This window comes from Beauveria bassiana, assembly GCF_000280675.1.
Source record: "Beauveria bassiana ARSEF 2860 unplaced genomic scaffold BBA_S00007, whole genome shotgun sequence".
Lineage (NCBI taxonomy): Eukaryota > Fungi > Ascomycota > Sordariomycetes > Hypocreales > Cordycipitaceae > Beauveria > Beauveria bassiana.
The window spans coordinates 1,149,223-1,163,692 of NW_007930842.1; the positions used below are offsets into that span (position 1 = coordinate 1,149,223).

General features: G+C 51.8%; 5 protein-coding genes across 5 annotated transcripts; 3 read left to right on the top strand and 2 right to left on the bottom strand.

Moving 5' to 3' along the window:
• Positions 1–1,294: 1,294 nt before the first annotated feature.
• On the bottom strand, positions 1,295–2,806 carry BBA_03592 (methionine aminopeptidase; the record flags this gene model as incomplete). The annotated part of the gene is made up of 4 exons (XM_008598689.1): positions 1,295–1,351; positions 1,423–1,509; positions 1,575–2,695; positions 2,767–2,806. 4 exons carry the CDS (start codon positions 2,804–2,806, stop codon positions 1,295–1,297), a joined length of 1,305 nt encoding a protein of 434 aa, XP_008596911.1.
• A 1,227-nt stretch (positions 2,807–4,033) lies between these two features.
• BBA_03593 (kinase-related protein) lies at positions 4,034–4,846 on the top strand (the record flags this gene model as incomplete). Its single annotated transcript, XM_008598690.1, has 3 exons — positions 4,034–4,109; positions 4,159–4,188; positions 4,242–4,846. The coding sequence occupies 3 exons, from the start codon at positions 4,034–4,036 to the stop codon at positions 4,844–4,846; spliced, it is 711 nt and encodes a 236-aa protein (XP_008596912.1).
• Positions 4,847–5,722: 876 nt separating this feature from the next.
• BBA_03594 (Thioredoxin-like protein) lies at positions 5,723–6,767 on the bottom strand (the record flags this gene model as incomplete). The annotated part of the gene is made up of 2 exons (XM_008598691.1): positions 5,723–6,418; positions 6,477–6,767. The coding sequence occupies 2 exons, from the start codon at positions 6,765–6,767 to the stop codon at positions 5,723–5,725; spliced, it is 987 nt and encodes a 328-aa protein (XP_008596913.1).
• A 1,375-nt stretch (positions 6,768–8,142) lies between these two features.
• On the top strand, positions 8,143–9,726 carry BBA_03595 (AT DNA binding protein; the record flags this gene model as incomplete). The annotated part of the gene is made up of 3 exons (XM_008598692.1): positions 8,143–8,589; positions 8,643–9,567; positions 9,626–9,726. 3 exons carry the CDS (start codon positions 8,143–8,145, stop codon positions 9,724–9,726), a joined length of 1,473 nt encoding a protein of 490 aa, XP_008596914.1.
• Positions 9,727–11,498: 1,772 nt separating this feature from the next.
• Positions 11,499–14,176, top strand: BBA_03596 (dynamin family protein; the record flags this gene model as incomplete). Its single annotated transcript, XM_008598693.1, has 4 exons — positions 11,499–13,278; positions 13,314–13,402; positions 13,467–13,707; positions 13,773–14,176. 4 exons carry the CDS (start codon positions 11,499–11,501, stop codon positions 14,174–14,176), a joined length of 2,514 nt encoding a protein of 837 aa, XP_008596915.1.
• Between the last annotated feature and the right edge of the window lie 294 nt (positions 14,177–14,470).

Consider the following 14,470-nt stretch of genomic DNA (forward strand, 5'->3'; position numbering starts at 1 on the left):
CAGCATGTGCCCCAGTGACGTTAGAGCCTGTAGCGGCTTTAGCAGGCGGCGGCCCGAGCAGACCTCGTTTTTTAGTGGCTGCAAACGGTCCCAAGGGCCTGTATGGAAAAATATGATAAGCCTCGGCTCCACTAAGCACGACAATCAAGAGTCTTTCATTGGCTGTGTGACCTTGGACAAAAGTCCGATGCGGCTTAGTGTTTCACGCTGCTCGAGAATGAGCCGGAGCCGTCGAGGTTTTCTTTGCGGCCAGGGAGTGACAGTCTAAGTATTCGATGCGGGCCCCCCGCAGATACACTCCGAGATTTCTGGGAGAGGCGTACGTTCTCGTCCACTGCCCACGGGGAAGTTGCTCAAGATGAAATCGACGCTAGAAAACATTTTCATGTCATTCTTTCTCGTCTCCCCGTCTCTTGTTTTTGAAGATCGGTTGTATTGTTTCCCACCCCCGGACCAGCGGCGAGACCCCTCAAAGCCCTCCACGCGGGGGGTCAAACAGAGATGAGTGAGCCGCTTATGCCACCTCTGACGCTGTATTACTATTACTTGCCCTACATCGGAGCTAATGTACTGGGCTGGCTCTGATGTGGTAATTCAATCAACGTAGTCCCAATCACTTGTTTCCGAGTTTCAGTCAACCACTCACCAACTTGACAGTCGCTAGTAGAGCACCGCTACCAGGGAGAATCTCATACAGAAACGTAAAGCGACTTAACTCCGGTGCAGCCGAATACAGCAAGCCGACCCCGGTTCAAGAGCCGCTGCACCCAGTGCTACACTATGTGATAAGCTGAGACTTGGCGGAAGCCGCTGTACGGAGTACTGCACATACGAATAGATCTCTTCTGGCTGCAGCCCCACGTCATGCTGCAGGGGATGGATATCGCTCACAGTCCATCATTGGCCAGAGGAACCAATGCAGAGCAAGCTGCAGATTTGATGCCATCGCCACTGCTCATGTCGTGTCGTGTCTGTTCAGCCACATCTCTCTGCGCAAGCAGAGTTTCACATGCGTCGCATCTGTGCAGAATAACAATTGTCTTGTCTTGTGTATCAAGAACCTCAGAAAACCAAATATTCACCATCAGGTACTGCGCAGCAATCATCTCTTTACGTTTGGCAAACACTCCGAGGCTCTGCGAACATCGTGGCGCCCACAGCACGGTTCAGGCGCATTTAGCGAAGCAAAAGTTACTTTTTTTTTTGGCATTCAGAAAATCTTGTCGATTCGGAGTTGCATAAAAACTGTTTCATCTTCAAATTGCCGCCCACAGTGAATCTCCAGCATGTCAAACTAGTAGTCGTCGCCGCGGCTAATGACCTCCTTGACCGTTGGTCTTATCAGGATAGTCTGTAATGTAGTTAGCAAAGCCGCGAGCCGGAAACAAAGAGACGCATCTCCAAGCGCTTTACACCACTTACGTGTTCGAACTGGGCCGTGTAAGAGCCCTTCTTATCAACTAGCGGCGGGTACGCCTCGACAACACCGGCTCCGACCAAATGATTCAACTATGTGCACGGTTAGCTCCATCTCCCTACAAGACAGCCCCTGCGTGGTGCAATGCGCAACTCACCCCCAAAAGATACTTGTCGTGGCCCATGCGATCCAGGTAGCGTCTGCAAAATGGCAACGTGCCAAAGCTCTTGTTAATCGCATTCAGCAGCGTCCTGGCCGAGCTCAGACGCAAGTCCACGTGGCCGACTTCTGCGTTCTTGGCATAGTGCGACACCTCGCCGTCGTCGCGCACGTAACCGTTGCCCGTGCTGCCAAATGTCTCAATCGCAAAAACGTCGCCCTCTTCCATCTTGGTTTGGTCGTTGCTCTTGACAATCGGCACCGACTTTGTGCCGTGGATACTGTACGGCAGGATGTTGTGACCCGTCAGGTTGCGGATGCTCTTGACCGGGTAGGTCGTGCCGTCAATCTCCACCTCGTAGCTTTCCATCGTCTCCTGGATCACGGCACCAATCTCGCCCACGCGCGCGTCAATGCCCGCCTCCTTGATGCCCGCGTTGGTCGCCGCCTTGACCGCCGCCAGCAGCTGATCGTATTTGTCCTCAAACGCCATCGTAAACGCCGAGTCGACGATGCGGCCCTTGACGTGTACGCCAAAGTCCACCTTCATCACGTCTGCCTGCTGTAGCACCATCTTGTTGCCCGCGTTGGGCGTGTAGTGCGCCGCGCAGTGGTTCAGGCTCAGACCGCACGGAAATCCCATACCCGCCACCATCGGGTCGCCCTCGGCGAGCCCGTCGTGACCTGTCAGCGCGCGAACGCTGTTCTCGATGCCCTCGGCAATCTCCGTCAGCGTCTGGCCCGGCTTGATTGACTTTTGCGCGTACTGGCGCACCTGCCGGTGAATCTCGGCCGCCTCGCGATAGTCGGTGATGAAGTCGCTGTTGAGGTTGTCGAGGTGCCGCTTTTCCTCGTTTGTTGTTCTGTAGCGGTTCTCGTCCGTGTATTCGACCTCCTCGCCCTTGGGGTATGTCCCGTTGGGAAACAACTGGCTCAGCTTGACCGTTGGCGGCTCCGTCTGGCTCGTAGGGTTCTTCTTCTTCTTTCTGGGCTTTCTCTTCTTCTTCTTTTTGGCGGCACCAGTACCTGCGTCAGCGTCGTTGGCAGGCTCATCTTCAGAATCGTCACCATCCTCGTCGTCGTGGGCGGCGGGTTTGCCATTGGGCTTGTCATCCGCCACTAACCGGATCCCAGGTTAGCGAGAGTGTTTTTCTGGATATCGGCGTCCATCCGCGGAATCTCAATCCTACCTTTGAGGTGCTTGAGAGCCTCCTCTGCTTGAGCGGCCATCTTTCCCAGTCGTGTGGTATTGATTGGGGCTACTTGCTTGAAGAAGAAAAAATGGTTCCCGTGTCGAAGCACCGCCGAAAATTTACCCCGCCTCGCGCCGGTACTACCGATATGACGTCTGGGGTGTGCACCGCTGTAGATTATTACAGAGAAGCGGAGAAATAGCTATTTACTCGGCAGAAAGTTCCATAGATATCGATTTGTATTCTAATTGCTCGATTTGGTAGGCTTCTACTGTGGTTACAGTCAGTCGGTTCAACTCTGCGGGTGGGGCTCGAGTCGGCGGGCCCGGACACACACCAGTTGTTCGGCAGAGGTAAGGATCTTGTACAGTGGCAAGCGCGGGTGGCAACAAGTATTTGTCCCCTGCCAGGTAGCGGTTTTGCAGCTGCTGCTAGCCCTAAAAAGGCAGTTACAGCACGCCGCTTTAAGCATACTAGGATCAGCGTTATAGTCATCCCCTACAATAAGTTCACTGTAGCTTCATAAGGGTGAGGGTTAGTAGCTCTAGCTTAAAGCAGCAGTGTCTGTCATTCCCATTTAGGCTGCGGCTGCGGCTGCGATACCTAGAGAGGGACAAATACTTGTTGCCACCGAACCCCGAATTTACAACAGAAGATTCAAATCTTATAACATAGTCATTGCCTATTAGAGTATTTCATGGGTCTGAAGCGGTTATCAGACTTCATCAAAGTCACTCTCTCAGAGTCTCTATCACGACAACCACCTTCAGGCGTACCTCCAGCGCGCCTCCAAGAGTGCCTCCAGCGCCTCCAGCGTCGTGCCTCCAGCGCATCCAGCGGCGTGCGCCAGCGTTCCTTCGATAGCGCCTCGGAGAGTGCCTTTGAGCGCCTCTTCTAAGCAGCTTGCGTGCCTTTAAATGCGTGCCTTTGAATGCGTGCCTCGATGTGTGTGTTATAGAAGGAAAAACTGGCAAAGGATAGGTAGTGGAGGATGAGAAGTTCTGTTAAGGGGTACATAGCCTTTACGTGGGGTTGTTGCAAAATTCAAATCCTCTGTTGTAAAATTCGGGGTTCCTAAAATTCGGGGGTTCCTAAAATTCGGGGTCTCCTAAAATTCGGGGTTCGTTGGTTGCCACCCACACACAGCATTGTGGAAGTGGGTGCCCGCTATTTAAGGGGTGCCGAGTATAAGTAACTGACTTGGTGACACCAATACTTCCCATCATCTCCTGCATCAACACCGCCAAATCTCTCAGCATTCAAGATGGAAGAGCAAGTGCAAAGACTGTCTAATAAAGTATGGCAGATATACCAGACTACGCCTGCAGACAAGCGTGTTTGTAAGTTTTGAGCATTAGATGTTATCTGCAGCTCTGACTGTTGAACTAGTAATCGGGGTCGCCGGCATCCCCGGCTCAGGTCCGTACCACACGATAGCTTTACAGCTCGCCTACTCACATTGCTTAATTTAGGAAAAACTACATTTGCAGAAGCTATCACGACTCGCATCAATGAAATTGCGTCAAAGCAAACCCCTGAGTCCCCTACACCCGCCGCCTTTTTACCAATGGACGGCTTTCACTACCCCCGGAGCTACCTCTCCGCACAGGCAGACGCAGCTTTGTATCAAAGCCGCCGCGGGGCGTCGTTTACCTTTGACGCTGCCAAGTTTCTAGGTGTCATTAGAAGGCTGCGCAATGCCCCTCTTGAGGATAAAATCAAAGCGCCTTCTTTCGATCACGCCGTCAAGGATCCCATAGAGGATGACATTACCATTGGGCCTACTCAGCGCATCGTGATTGTAGAGGGCAACTATGTGGCACTGAACGCTGACATCTGGCGCGACGCCGCGGCACTCTTTGACGAGCTTTGGTTTGTCGACATCGACTTTGATCGAGCAAGAGAGAGACTGGCGGCCCGACATGTCAAGGCGGGTATTGTGACGAGTCTCCAGGACGGATACAAACGTGCAGACGAGAATGACCTCATCAACGGCAAGGATATTGTCGAAAACAGAATGCCGATTCAAGAGATTGTTTCTAGCTTTGATGATGACGGCTGGTCTCCAGGTGTCTGACTCAGACCTATTCGCAGCAGATATTACAGACTAGCACTAAGCGTCATCGAGTGTACTTTAGACTTATTAATCATTCTCTCAAGGAGAAAAGAATAATCATACAGTGTAACCTATTTAGCCCTAGGATAAGGCTTTAAGTACTGTCTATTCACCATTGTGCCAACCTCAGAAAAAGACGCGTCAAAGTTCTTATTCACGCAAGGCAACGGACAGGTCCGGTCCAAGCCCCGGTACTCTGTATGCTTGAGTACAATGCTAATACTCAACGCGCCCGCATACCCTCTGCCTTGACTGTTAATCACACGCACGGTCAGCATGTACCAATTCACGCTCTCTCAGAAATGAGACGGGCTGCACCACCTTTACGATACCCTTGCCGTTACCCAGCGTCGCGAAGCCAATCTGTAACTTCCAAGATAGAAAAGGCCAACAAGCAAAAGGCTTGACGCGTGATACTTTTCTGTCGGACTTTCAACTTGTGCCGTGGCAAGACACAAACTGTGCAGCGCGCAGCGTGCAGCGTGAATTATTTGTTTCGGACACGTCTTCTCCATCCTTGGCCATAGGCAGCCGCCGGTTCGCCTTTGTTTCCCGTCATTTACCTCCGGCGACGTCTTCGTCTTTCCTACGATTGCCGGCGTAGCCGTGACGATCATCGGCTATTACGCGCCGTGCATGATTGCAGCGACCGTCTTGACGTCGATTGGCTGGGGTGGTGCCGAGAAGTGTTTGATATAAAAATTATTTTATATGTGATATAAACAATAGTAAAAGATTTGATTAACTTGAAAAACTTCGTAATTCATTATATATTTTTAATGTAAACCTTATTTTGATTAAACCCTAGATAATGCCCAGCTTAGATAGGCCAACTTATCATGCCTTGTCTGCCTCTGCATCTACCTTGTGCGCGGCAGTCAATTCATTCATTCTTCTTGCCATGGAAAACCCCGTGCCCTTTCGGGTCTTGATTGTCTTTTCCCACAGTGCAGTGTCTTTGATAGGTTGGCCGTGCCCATCGAGGCCAAGAAGCTCCATTATCTCAGGAATCTCGGCGTGGTCTCGGGTGCTACGCATGCGATGGCACCACGTAATCTTCTTGATCTCGAGATGTCTTTTGCAATCTCCCTGGCCGGAAATCTGCTCAAAGGCTTCCATGATAGCTGGGCCGCCTTGGCCGTCGGTGGGCGTCGTCAGGGGCGTGGCCAGATCGAGAGGCTCAAAGAGGAACTCGCCGCCGACCTGACGCTGATCGCCCGACTTGAGCGTGAGGCCGCGAGGTAGCTGCCTCAAGGCTTGGCTCATGCCGGTAAAGACGCCCTTGAGAAATCCCATCTTCATGTACGCAGGTTTCTCGCCAAGCGCGAGAGTCTTGACCATGCCAAGAGCGTCGAAGAGCGCACTCTTGGGGTCGGTATATAGAGAGAACGGGCATTTGGTAGCCTCGATGTACATTTCGATGAGCTGAGGGTCACCGCAGCCGATGATGACGATGGAAGTGGTGACAGGAAGACGGAGGAGAGCTTCGCTGGATATCGACTCGGCGAGAGCGCGAATGTATTCTTGACAGTTCTATACAAGTCAGCTTTCTGCGACCAAATGAGGTGGATGACTCTATGACAAGACTTACGCCGCAAAAAAAGTGGCGGACGAATACTACCAAGACTCGTCGGGCACCGTTGGGGCTGTTGTAGAGGCTCTGGAAGGTATGTGACTTGCCGTGCTTATCGAGCAGGACATAGTCAGCAACCTCGGCGAGCGTGGCATCCGAGGGTATCTCATCGTTTGTCGCGAGCTGCCCGTCAAAGTCCGTCGGCTTGTTGTCAATGTCGATGCTCGTCGGAGGCGTCGCTTTCGGAGGGGTCTCAGTTTGCAACGGCGGGGCCGCAGCTGTGTCTTGCACGACATTGGCGTCGGCCATGTTGCACGAGATACGATACCGATCTGCTGGCTATTTTGGGAAACGTGCCGGAAATAAAAAAAAAATAAAAGTGAAGATCAACGGGCAGCCAACAGAGAAGCGTGCATGTGAAGAATCGGACATCGGGAACTGAAGCTGCCGGCGCGCGCCAACGCCAAACGGGTCAAGTGTCAAGTGCGCCCGCTGAAGGTGACGGAATGGGCCAGAGCCGCCAAAAGGCGGTTAGGCACTCGGCAGTTGGACGGTTAGTTACTAAATCGGATACGGATAGACGGCATGAAAATCCCGGCCGTTGGGCTGCATCTTAAGGCTTCTTTTGCTGTTTCACCAAGCCTCAGCCACGATGCACGATTCAAGAAACACAGTCCACCTTGCCCCAAAGGGTTGTTTGGCTCATAACACGTGGCAGCGTGGCAGCGTGGCACGTGCAGCGTGGCTTTTGGCATGTAAGGTTTTGACATGCGGTGGCGTTTTCAAGCGCCTGCATTGGCCACAGATGCAATGGGCAAGGCAATGATATTCTTTTTAGATGCTGCTGTGGCTCGTACAGTCGTATTGGCAAGTCCTTTGAAATTGGATTCTAATTATGTGCTTTCCCCTCGATTCTGCCGCGCAGAGTCGTGCAGACGAGACTGCAACTTGTTGCTGCCAAGAAGCAAAGAAAGCAGTGAGACAGCGGGGGGGAAAGGAGTGGGTTGCCACGATTGGCAATCGGACCAGGGTTCATAGTCAGGTCAGACTACATTCTATTTACAGCTGAGGATGCTAGTTACCCCAAAAATACCTCCAACGTGGGCGAAACTGATGCCATACTTGTTACTCCGACATGTCCATGCAGTTTCGGGTTTTTTTCATTCCTTCAACATGTCCGCTTCTCAATATTACCTACGCAAGGTTGCTACACAGAGGCTATCTCCATTTCGACATGTGATAACGTCAAGAGCCCAATCAGTAACCGAAACTCTAAATGGGGAATCCCCTCCAGCGAGTCAGTACCTAGTCTCCAAGCGTCCGTTGGTAGCCTGTAGGCTGTAGCGCGGTTGTCGCTATGAAGGCACCAAAGAATCCCCGCAGCGTTCCCCCAACACTCAACCCAATTGTCCGCTTTCTTTGACCGAGGCTATTTAGGGGAACTCCGCCACGTCTGGTCTCCCTCCCCTGATTGGTGCACTAATTAGATAAGTGCGCCAAGGCCTTTCCTGCTGCACATGCATGTTGCATCCTCAACACAGAAACCCAGACGCCAGCGACACCACAATACAATTACATAAATCCGTCCGTCTCTACTTCTACGTCTCGCAAAAGGCTAGCGAAATCTCATCACCTCCACCTTGTTGCATGCGACACGCAGACGCCATCAATTAACTAATAGACCATGGCCGACCCCGCGAGCAACAACAACAATCCCGCCGGCCGGCAACAGAGAGCCGGGCAGCAGTCGACAGTCACCCCATTGCAGTTATATATGCGGCACGACTCGCGGCCAAACGAGTCCATCGACATTGAGCGATTGCTCTCGTCATCTTTCTATCCCGGTGCCTCCTCCAACTACAATTTCAACGACCCGGTACCTACAGAGCTCCCTCCCCTCTTCCCCTCTTCCCAATTGGCGACGGCTAACATCCCCCGCGCAAAGTCGCCATCCAACAGCTCAAATACCATATTCATCCCAGACGATGACGGCGATTCTCCCAGCCTGCACGAAGTAGAGTCCCCGGATGATGATGCATCTGCAAAGAATAAGAATAAGGCGCCTGCGCAAGGTAAAGCTGGCGGCGCAAAAAGAAAAACCGATGCCGACCGCAGCGAGGGGCCAGGCGAGGTAAGAGAGGCTGCGCAACGCTTGGCAACGCCAATCTAATTCTCATTCTATAGCGCCGCCGAAAGCAGATTCGTGAAGCACAACGCGCATACCGACAGCGAAAAATATCACAGACAGCCTACCTCGAGGAGAGGGTTAAGCAGCTAGAAAGCGCCATTGAGAACATGAGCTCTGTGGTGCTCTCCTTTAGCGAGGAGCTCATCGGCTCCAACATCCTCTCCTGCCAGAGCGAACTCACAGGCCGGCTCCGGGATGCCCTGGCGACGTGCCTCACCCTAGTCCGCGAGACCGGCAATGGGCAAACGGAGCCGGAGCCGGCAGCCGGGCCAAGTTCCCAGCCCAATATGGCTCTCGTGCCGTCGATCCCGCCCACAGTGCCCAACAAGCCCGCCACCGTCAAGAATATCTTTGGCAACAAGCCCTACCCCGACATGAACACGAGCATGGCCGTCTCCGACTTCATGGACATGCTCGCGACCTCGGTCGTCTATTACGGCTATCTAGCCCTCGCAGACCCCACGCTCTCGACGACGCGCCTCCACCGCCACTTTGGTCTTCCGCTGCAGATCATGACGCGCGACAAGCTGCTGTCGTACTTTTCCGCCATCTTCCAGACTCGCATCTCCCAGACGTTCAATCATGCCAACTTCCCGGCCAAGCCCGGCATGCCCTTCTTCAGCATCGGCGGCGCCGGCACCCACTACTCGCCCGCCTTTGCCTCAAGCTCCGCGTCGGCGCCGCTCTCCCTGCCCTGGGCCAACACGGCTGACCAGTCCGAGACGTGGTCGGTGCGCAACAATGCCTGGACCGTCCCCATGGACCCGGCTAATGTGCCGGCGAATATGCAGGACCGCTTCGAGGGCGACTGGTTCGACATGCAGGATCTGGAGCTTTTCCTCATAGATAAAGGCGTGAGCCTGCGCATGATGCCCAGTAAGGAGTCTATAGATGACATAAATGTTCCCTTGTTTTTACGAGGTAAGTAATAGCACGGGAATAACTTTGAGAATTCTTGTCTGATTAACTCATTCGCCAGGGTTGATGTTGAATTCGACCTGTTTAGGTCAGTCTCCGGGGTTTCGGCGTCGCGACGTCGAACTGGCAATTCAAGCCGCCCAGTGCGGATCGCAGGCGTAGACTTGACGTTGATTTATGCGAACCATGTGTACACTTAGTGCTTTAATGATGCAGTGTTTATGCGAAATGAAATTAACGCAATTTTTCTTTTTCGGTTTCCGTTGGCTATCCTCACCGATTGTTTAACGCCAGCCGTTAGCAAACGCATACTCGTCTGCCTTTCAGGCCCTTATTCTCGCCGAATTTGCTTCCTCCTCTTCCACTCATCATTATTCTCTTCAAACATCAAATTCAATCTTTCGCACTCTCTTCTGGCGCAATTGTTTTTTAAAGGCTCTCCCTTTCAACAAGCGTCTTCCTCGGGAGAGGCACACCATCGGAGTATTGAGATCATACCGACAAGTACCAAGCCTCAGCAAATCATTCCCTCAAAGTTTCCATCGTTGAATTCTCTCATCGACTCCTGTCCTGCTTCTTGGCTGAATATCGAGCATCCCTGTTCACAAGATGATCAAGCTTCCAGCGGAACTTCTCATCTTAATCACCGGCATGTCAATGTGGCCAAACTATTGATTGAGGCCGGGAGTAACGCGTCACTGAGCACCAAATTCTCATCCCCCATGCACACCGCCTGCCGGCTAGGGGGATAGAGCCATTGAGATAGTCCGGATGATGCTTGACCTCAGAGTCGACCCATACGCTCGTATAGAGGACAGCATTCCTCCAGAGTCAACAGCACCCGGAGCAGCAGCAAAAGTGGCATCTCTTGATCTACTACAGCTTTTCGAAGATCGAAGCGTAGATCTCCACAGAAGCCATCATTATAATGTGGCGCGCAATCTTAAGATGCGGTTACAGCAAGATCGACATAGTGGACATGCTCATCTGAGCCGGCGCCGTTCTCACGCGGCGGGGGCCCAATGGCAGGACGCCGCTCATCCTCGCTTCGACTCTACCCGATGGCGGCGATCTTGCCAAGATAATTCTCGAGCACAACTCAAATAATGTCGATGGCAAGGACAATGATGACGAGACAGCCCTGCAACAGGCCAAAGGAGGCTGCGAGGGCTACTGGAAATGAAGCTCAGCGCCCATCTCCTCAGCGGCTACATGCAACAACTTGTTCGAAACCCAAGTTTTGTGAAAATGTGTCGATCGCTGATTGTACGCTCAGAAACGTAGATTTGACGGCAGCAATTACTCATACCGTAGCCTCGTCTTCCCTCACCAGAGGCAACAAGCAACGGGATGGCTGAAATTCAGCTACTATATTTTCAATTTCCGCTGATAACTATTTCTATCTAGGACGAAAATATTGATCTAGCCAAACAAAGCACATAGAGCCGAACTATAACCATTAGTTATTGTTAGCGCGTTCACTTATACTCCTTGAAAAAACCACATGAGGACCTCTTTTAAATTGATTATTTAATAGCGCTTGAGTTGTTGTTTTATATGCCTTGTTTTCTAGGTCTCAAGTGGTCTGCCTGGCGGTTATCCGTCGCTACAATGATGTTTTGTACTGTGTTTGTTGCTATGTACCTTGGGCGAAATCTATTAGCAGAAATGGAGCATCTCAATTAGCTAAATTTCAGGGCTCAAGCAACGTCGCAGGATTCACAGGATTCATCCGTTTTTGGCCAGTCGCATGAGACTCGAGCCAGGGTTCAGTCTATTCGGAGCAGATGAAAAATTTACTGATACTAACTATGGGTCATGTGTTTTTCCCCCCTTGCTCTTCATCAAGAGGCGCAAACACACACTCTTAACATGGACTAATTCTGCCATCTACCTACTTCTACATATCCCCTGCCTTTCAGTTTTCGCCCAAGATGTCGACTCTTTTCGACTCAGAGGTACTCCAGAAGCTTGTTTCTCCCGAAGCTCAGCATCTGCACCGCCTCCTCAAGGAGTTATCTCGCATCGGCGTGGGCAGCATTGTCAGTTTGCCGCGAATCGTTGTATTCGGCAGCCAAAAAGCCGGCAAATCATCCGTTTTGGAAGCGATTTCTCGCATAAGATTTCCTACCGATTCTGGACTTTGCACGCGTTTTGCTACAGAGCTAGAGTTTAGAGATGGTCCGCAGCTACGAATTCATGCCAGCGTGCAATTCGCTGACGGCAGGCCCGCCAAGTCGCTCAGCTACAACGGCGTTCAGGAGAGCGATTTACCTGAGATGATTCGACAAGCAAAAGAGGAGATGGGGCTTGTTGGGCTTGACAAGAGTTTCTCGAAAGACGTACTCAGACTGAGCATTGAACGGTCGGGAATGTACCCGCTGCAATTGGTCGATCTCCCGGGCGTTTTCAAGACTACTTCTGGCGACCAAACCAAGGAAGATATCAAAACAGTCGACGATCTGGTTCGCGGTTATCTGGAGCAGCCCAATAGCATCATCATGCTGGTCACTGCAGCAGAGGGTGACTACCATAACCAGTCGTTTCGGGAGCAGCTGGAGAAATTTGGTGTTCCAAAAAGCCGCACCATCGGAATCATCACCAAACCTGACAAGACAGAATGCGACCAATTGAAGTATTTCACCTCTTTAGCTTTGAATCAGCAAGGCGATTCGAAACTTGACTTGGGCTGGCATGTCATGCGCAATCGAGATACAAAGAATGACACAGACGATTTTGACGGTCGTGACAGCAGGGAAGACAAATTCTTCGCCGAATCAGACTGGGCCAAGATTCCACGTACAGATCGAGGGGCCAAGGCGCTCCAGGCTAGGCTGAGCAAGATTCAATTTGATCAATTGCGTCGCATCATCCCAGAGATCATGCAAGAGATGAGCGCCAAGCTCGCCCAGCGAGAGGAGGAACTCGAGAGACTGGGTACCGCGCGGCCGAACATCGAGGATATGCGCAACTTTCTCACTAGAAAGGCAGACGCATTCCAGCAGCTAGTCAAGGAGGCTGTAGAGGGTCGGTACAATGATGCCTTTTTCCGCCGCTTCCCGGATCACTATAACCTTCGTGCGCAGCTTCGCATGTTTAGTTCGGCGTTTGATTACGTGTTGCGGGAGAAGGGCGCGGATCGAATTATTGTCGGAGACGATGGAAACACGGCCGGCGGATCTGAGCGACGAGAATGGCTGGACGAATTTCTCGAAGCGAACCCTTACCCCGTCTCTGACCCTGAGAAGTGCACTTACAAGGATTTCGGCGATGAGCTGAACAGGGAAGCAGCAAAGACCCGCGGCTTGGAGTTCCCCGGTACCACAAATGACAATCTCGCTCATCGTTTGTTCCAAAAACAGTCTCGCAAGTGGGAGGCGATGGCTCAACACCACATTGACATGGTCACGACCAGTGCTAGGCTCTTTGTTGAAAAAGCCATGGAGTTTGTGGTCGGGCCGGCTGCCACCAATCCCACCACAGAGGCCATTCTGCGCATTATCGTGGACGATTTTCTTGAAGAGCGTGAGCTCGTTCTCAAGGCCAAGCTGGAGGAGTTCATACTTCCATATCGTGAGGCCTATGCTTTGCCGGTGGACCGGGAGTTTGAGGTTCTAAAGAAGGCGAGGTCTGACGCGCGTCGGAACAAGCAGATTCTAGAACAGCAGCGCCTCATCTTGGCGGCCACCAACGGCAGTGAAAAGGACGACGAGGGTAAGGAAGTAGATGTTTCGATTAATGGAGATCAGCTGCGCAGACTCCTTTTCGCGGATCGCGCCCTAGCGAAGGCGAGTTTGCGCCGGGAGATATTCTCGACAAGATGCAAACGTACTATGAGGTGAAGAGCAAGACTTGAATATTTCTCTGCGTGCCAAAGGTTGCAGCTACTAACTTGATGTTAGTTGTCTCTCAGAACATTCACCGACAACATCATCAATCTTGCGGTGGAAAGCTGTCTGGTTCGGCGTATTCAATACATTTTTACCCCGACAAGCGTTGGTGGAATGAGCGATGACCGAGTCAAAGAACTCGCGGCAGAGACCGAAGATATTCGGACTCGCAGTGAAGACTTGATGAAAGAGCGAGAGAAGTTGAAGGAATCGTTGAAGTATTGTAATCGATACAAGCCCCTGACTTCGATCTGTGAGTATCGCCAATACCTCTCTTCACAGACGCAAACGCTGACTCTACTTGATCACGTCCCATAGCTAAAACGAGCACCCTCACCACAGAGACACCAAAAACGACGAATGCAGTGGCGCAAGAAACCACGCTGCTGAAAGATTTGAAAATATTTGGTGCCAAGGATACCGCAGGTGCTACAAGGTTCACGAATTTTCCTCCAACACCGAATTTTCCTCCAACACCGAATTTTCCTCCAGCACCGAGTTGGTCGGGCTCGAGGCGCGAAGACGCGGGTAGCAATGGCGTACCACAGCCAAGCAACTCGGTGCAAACTTCCGGAGAAACTACAAGCTCCTCGAAAAAATTCATATTTTCCGGTCAGACACACACAATTGGGAGACCAGAGCCATGGATGCCAGCAGCGGCGACACCGCGTAACGGCTTCGGCTCAAGCTCGTCCCCCTGGTTTGGCCAGGGATCTTCTTAGTCCGAGGCTGCTTGGAGAACCAGCCTCGAGACTATTGTCAATGGTGGCTTACAGTATTGATTATGTACATTATTGAATCCGCAATGAACCCGATTGGCAAGCATTGGTAAGCATTGCGCTGCGAGGTCAGCACTGTTCCGGCCATGATGCTGAGTGGCGGTTGCCGGGTGTGCCAAAATGTTGGAAGTAATGGATAGTGTATCTATATATCGATATGAAGAGCGCAATTCTCTGAATATATTATGCGCCTAATATTCGGTATAGATATGCCATAGCGAAATAGTGATGCAGGTG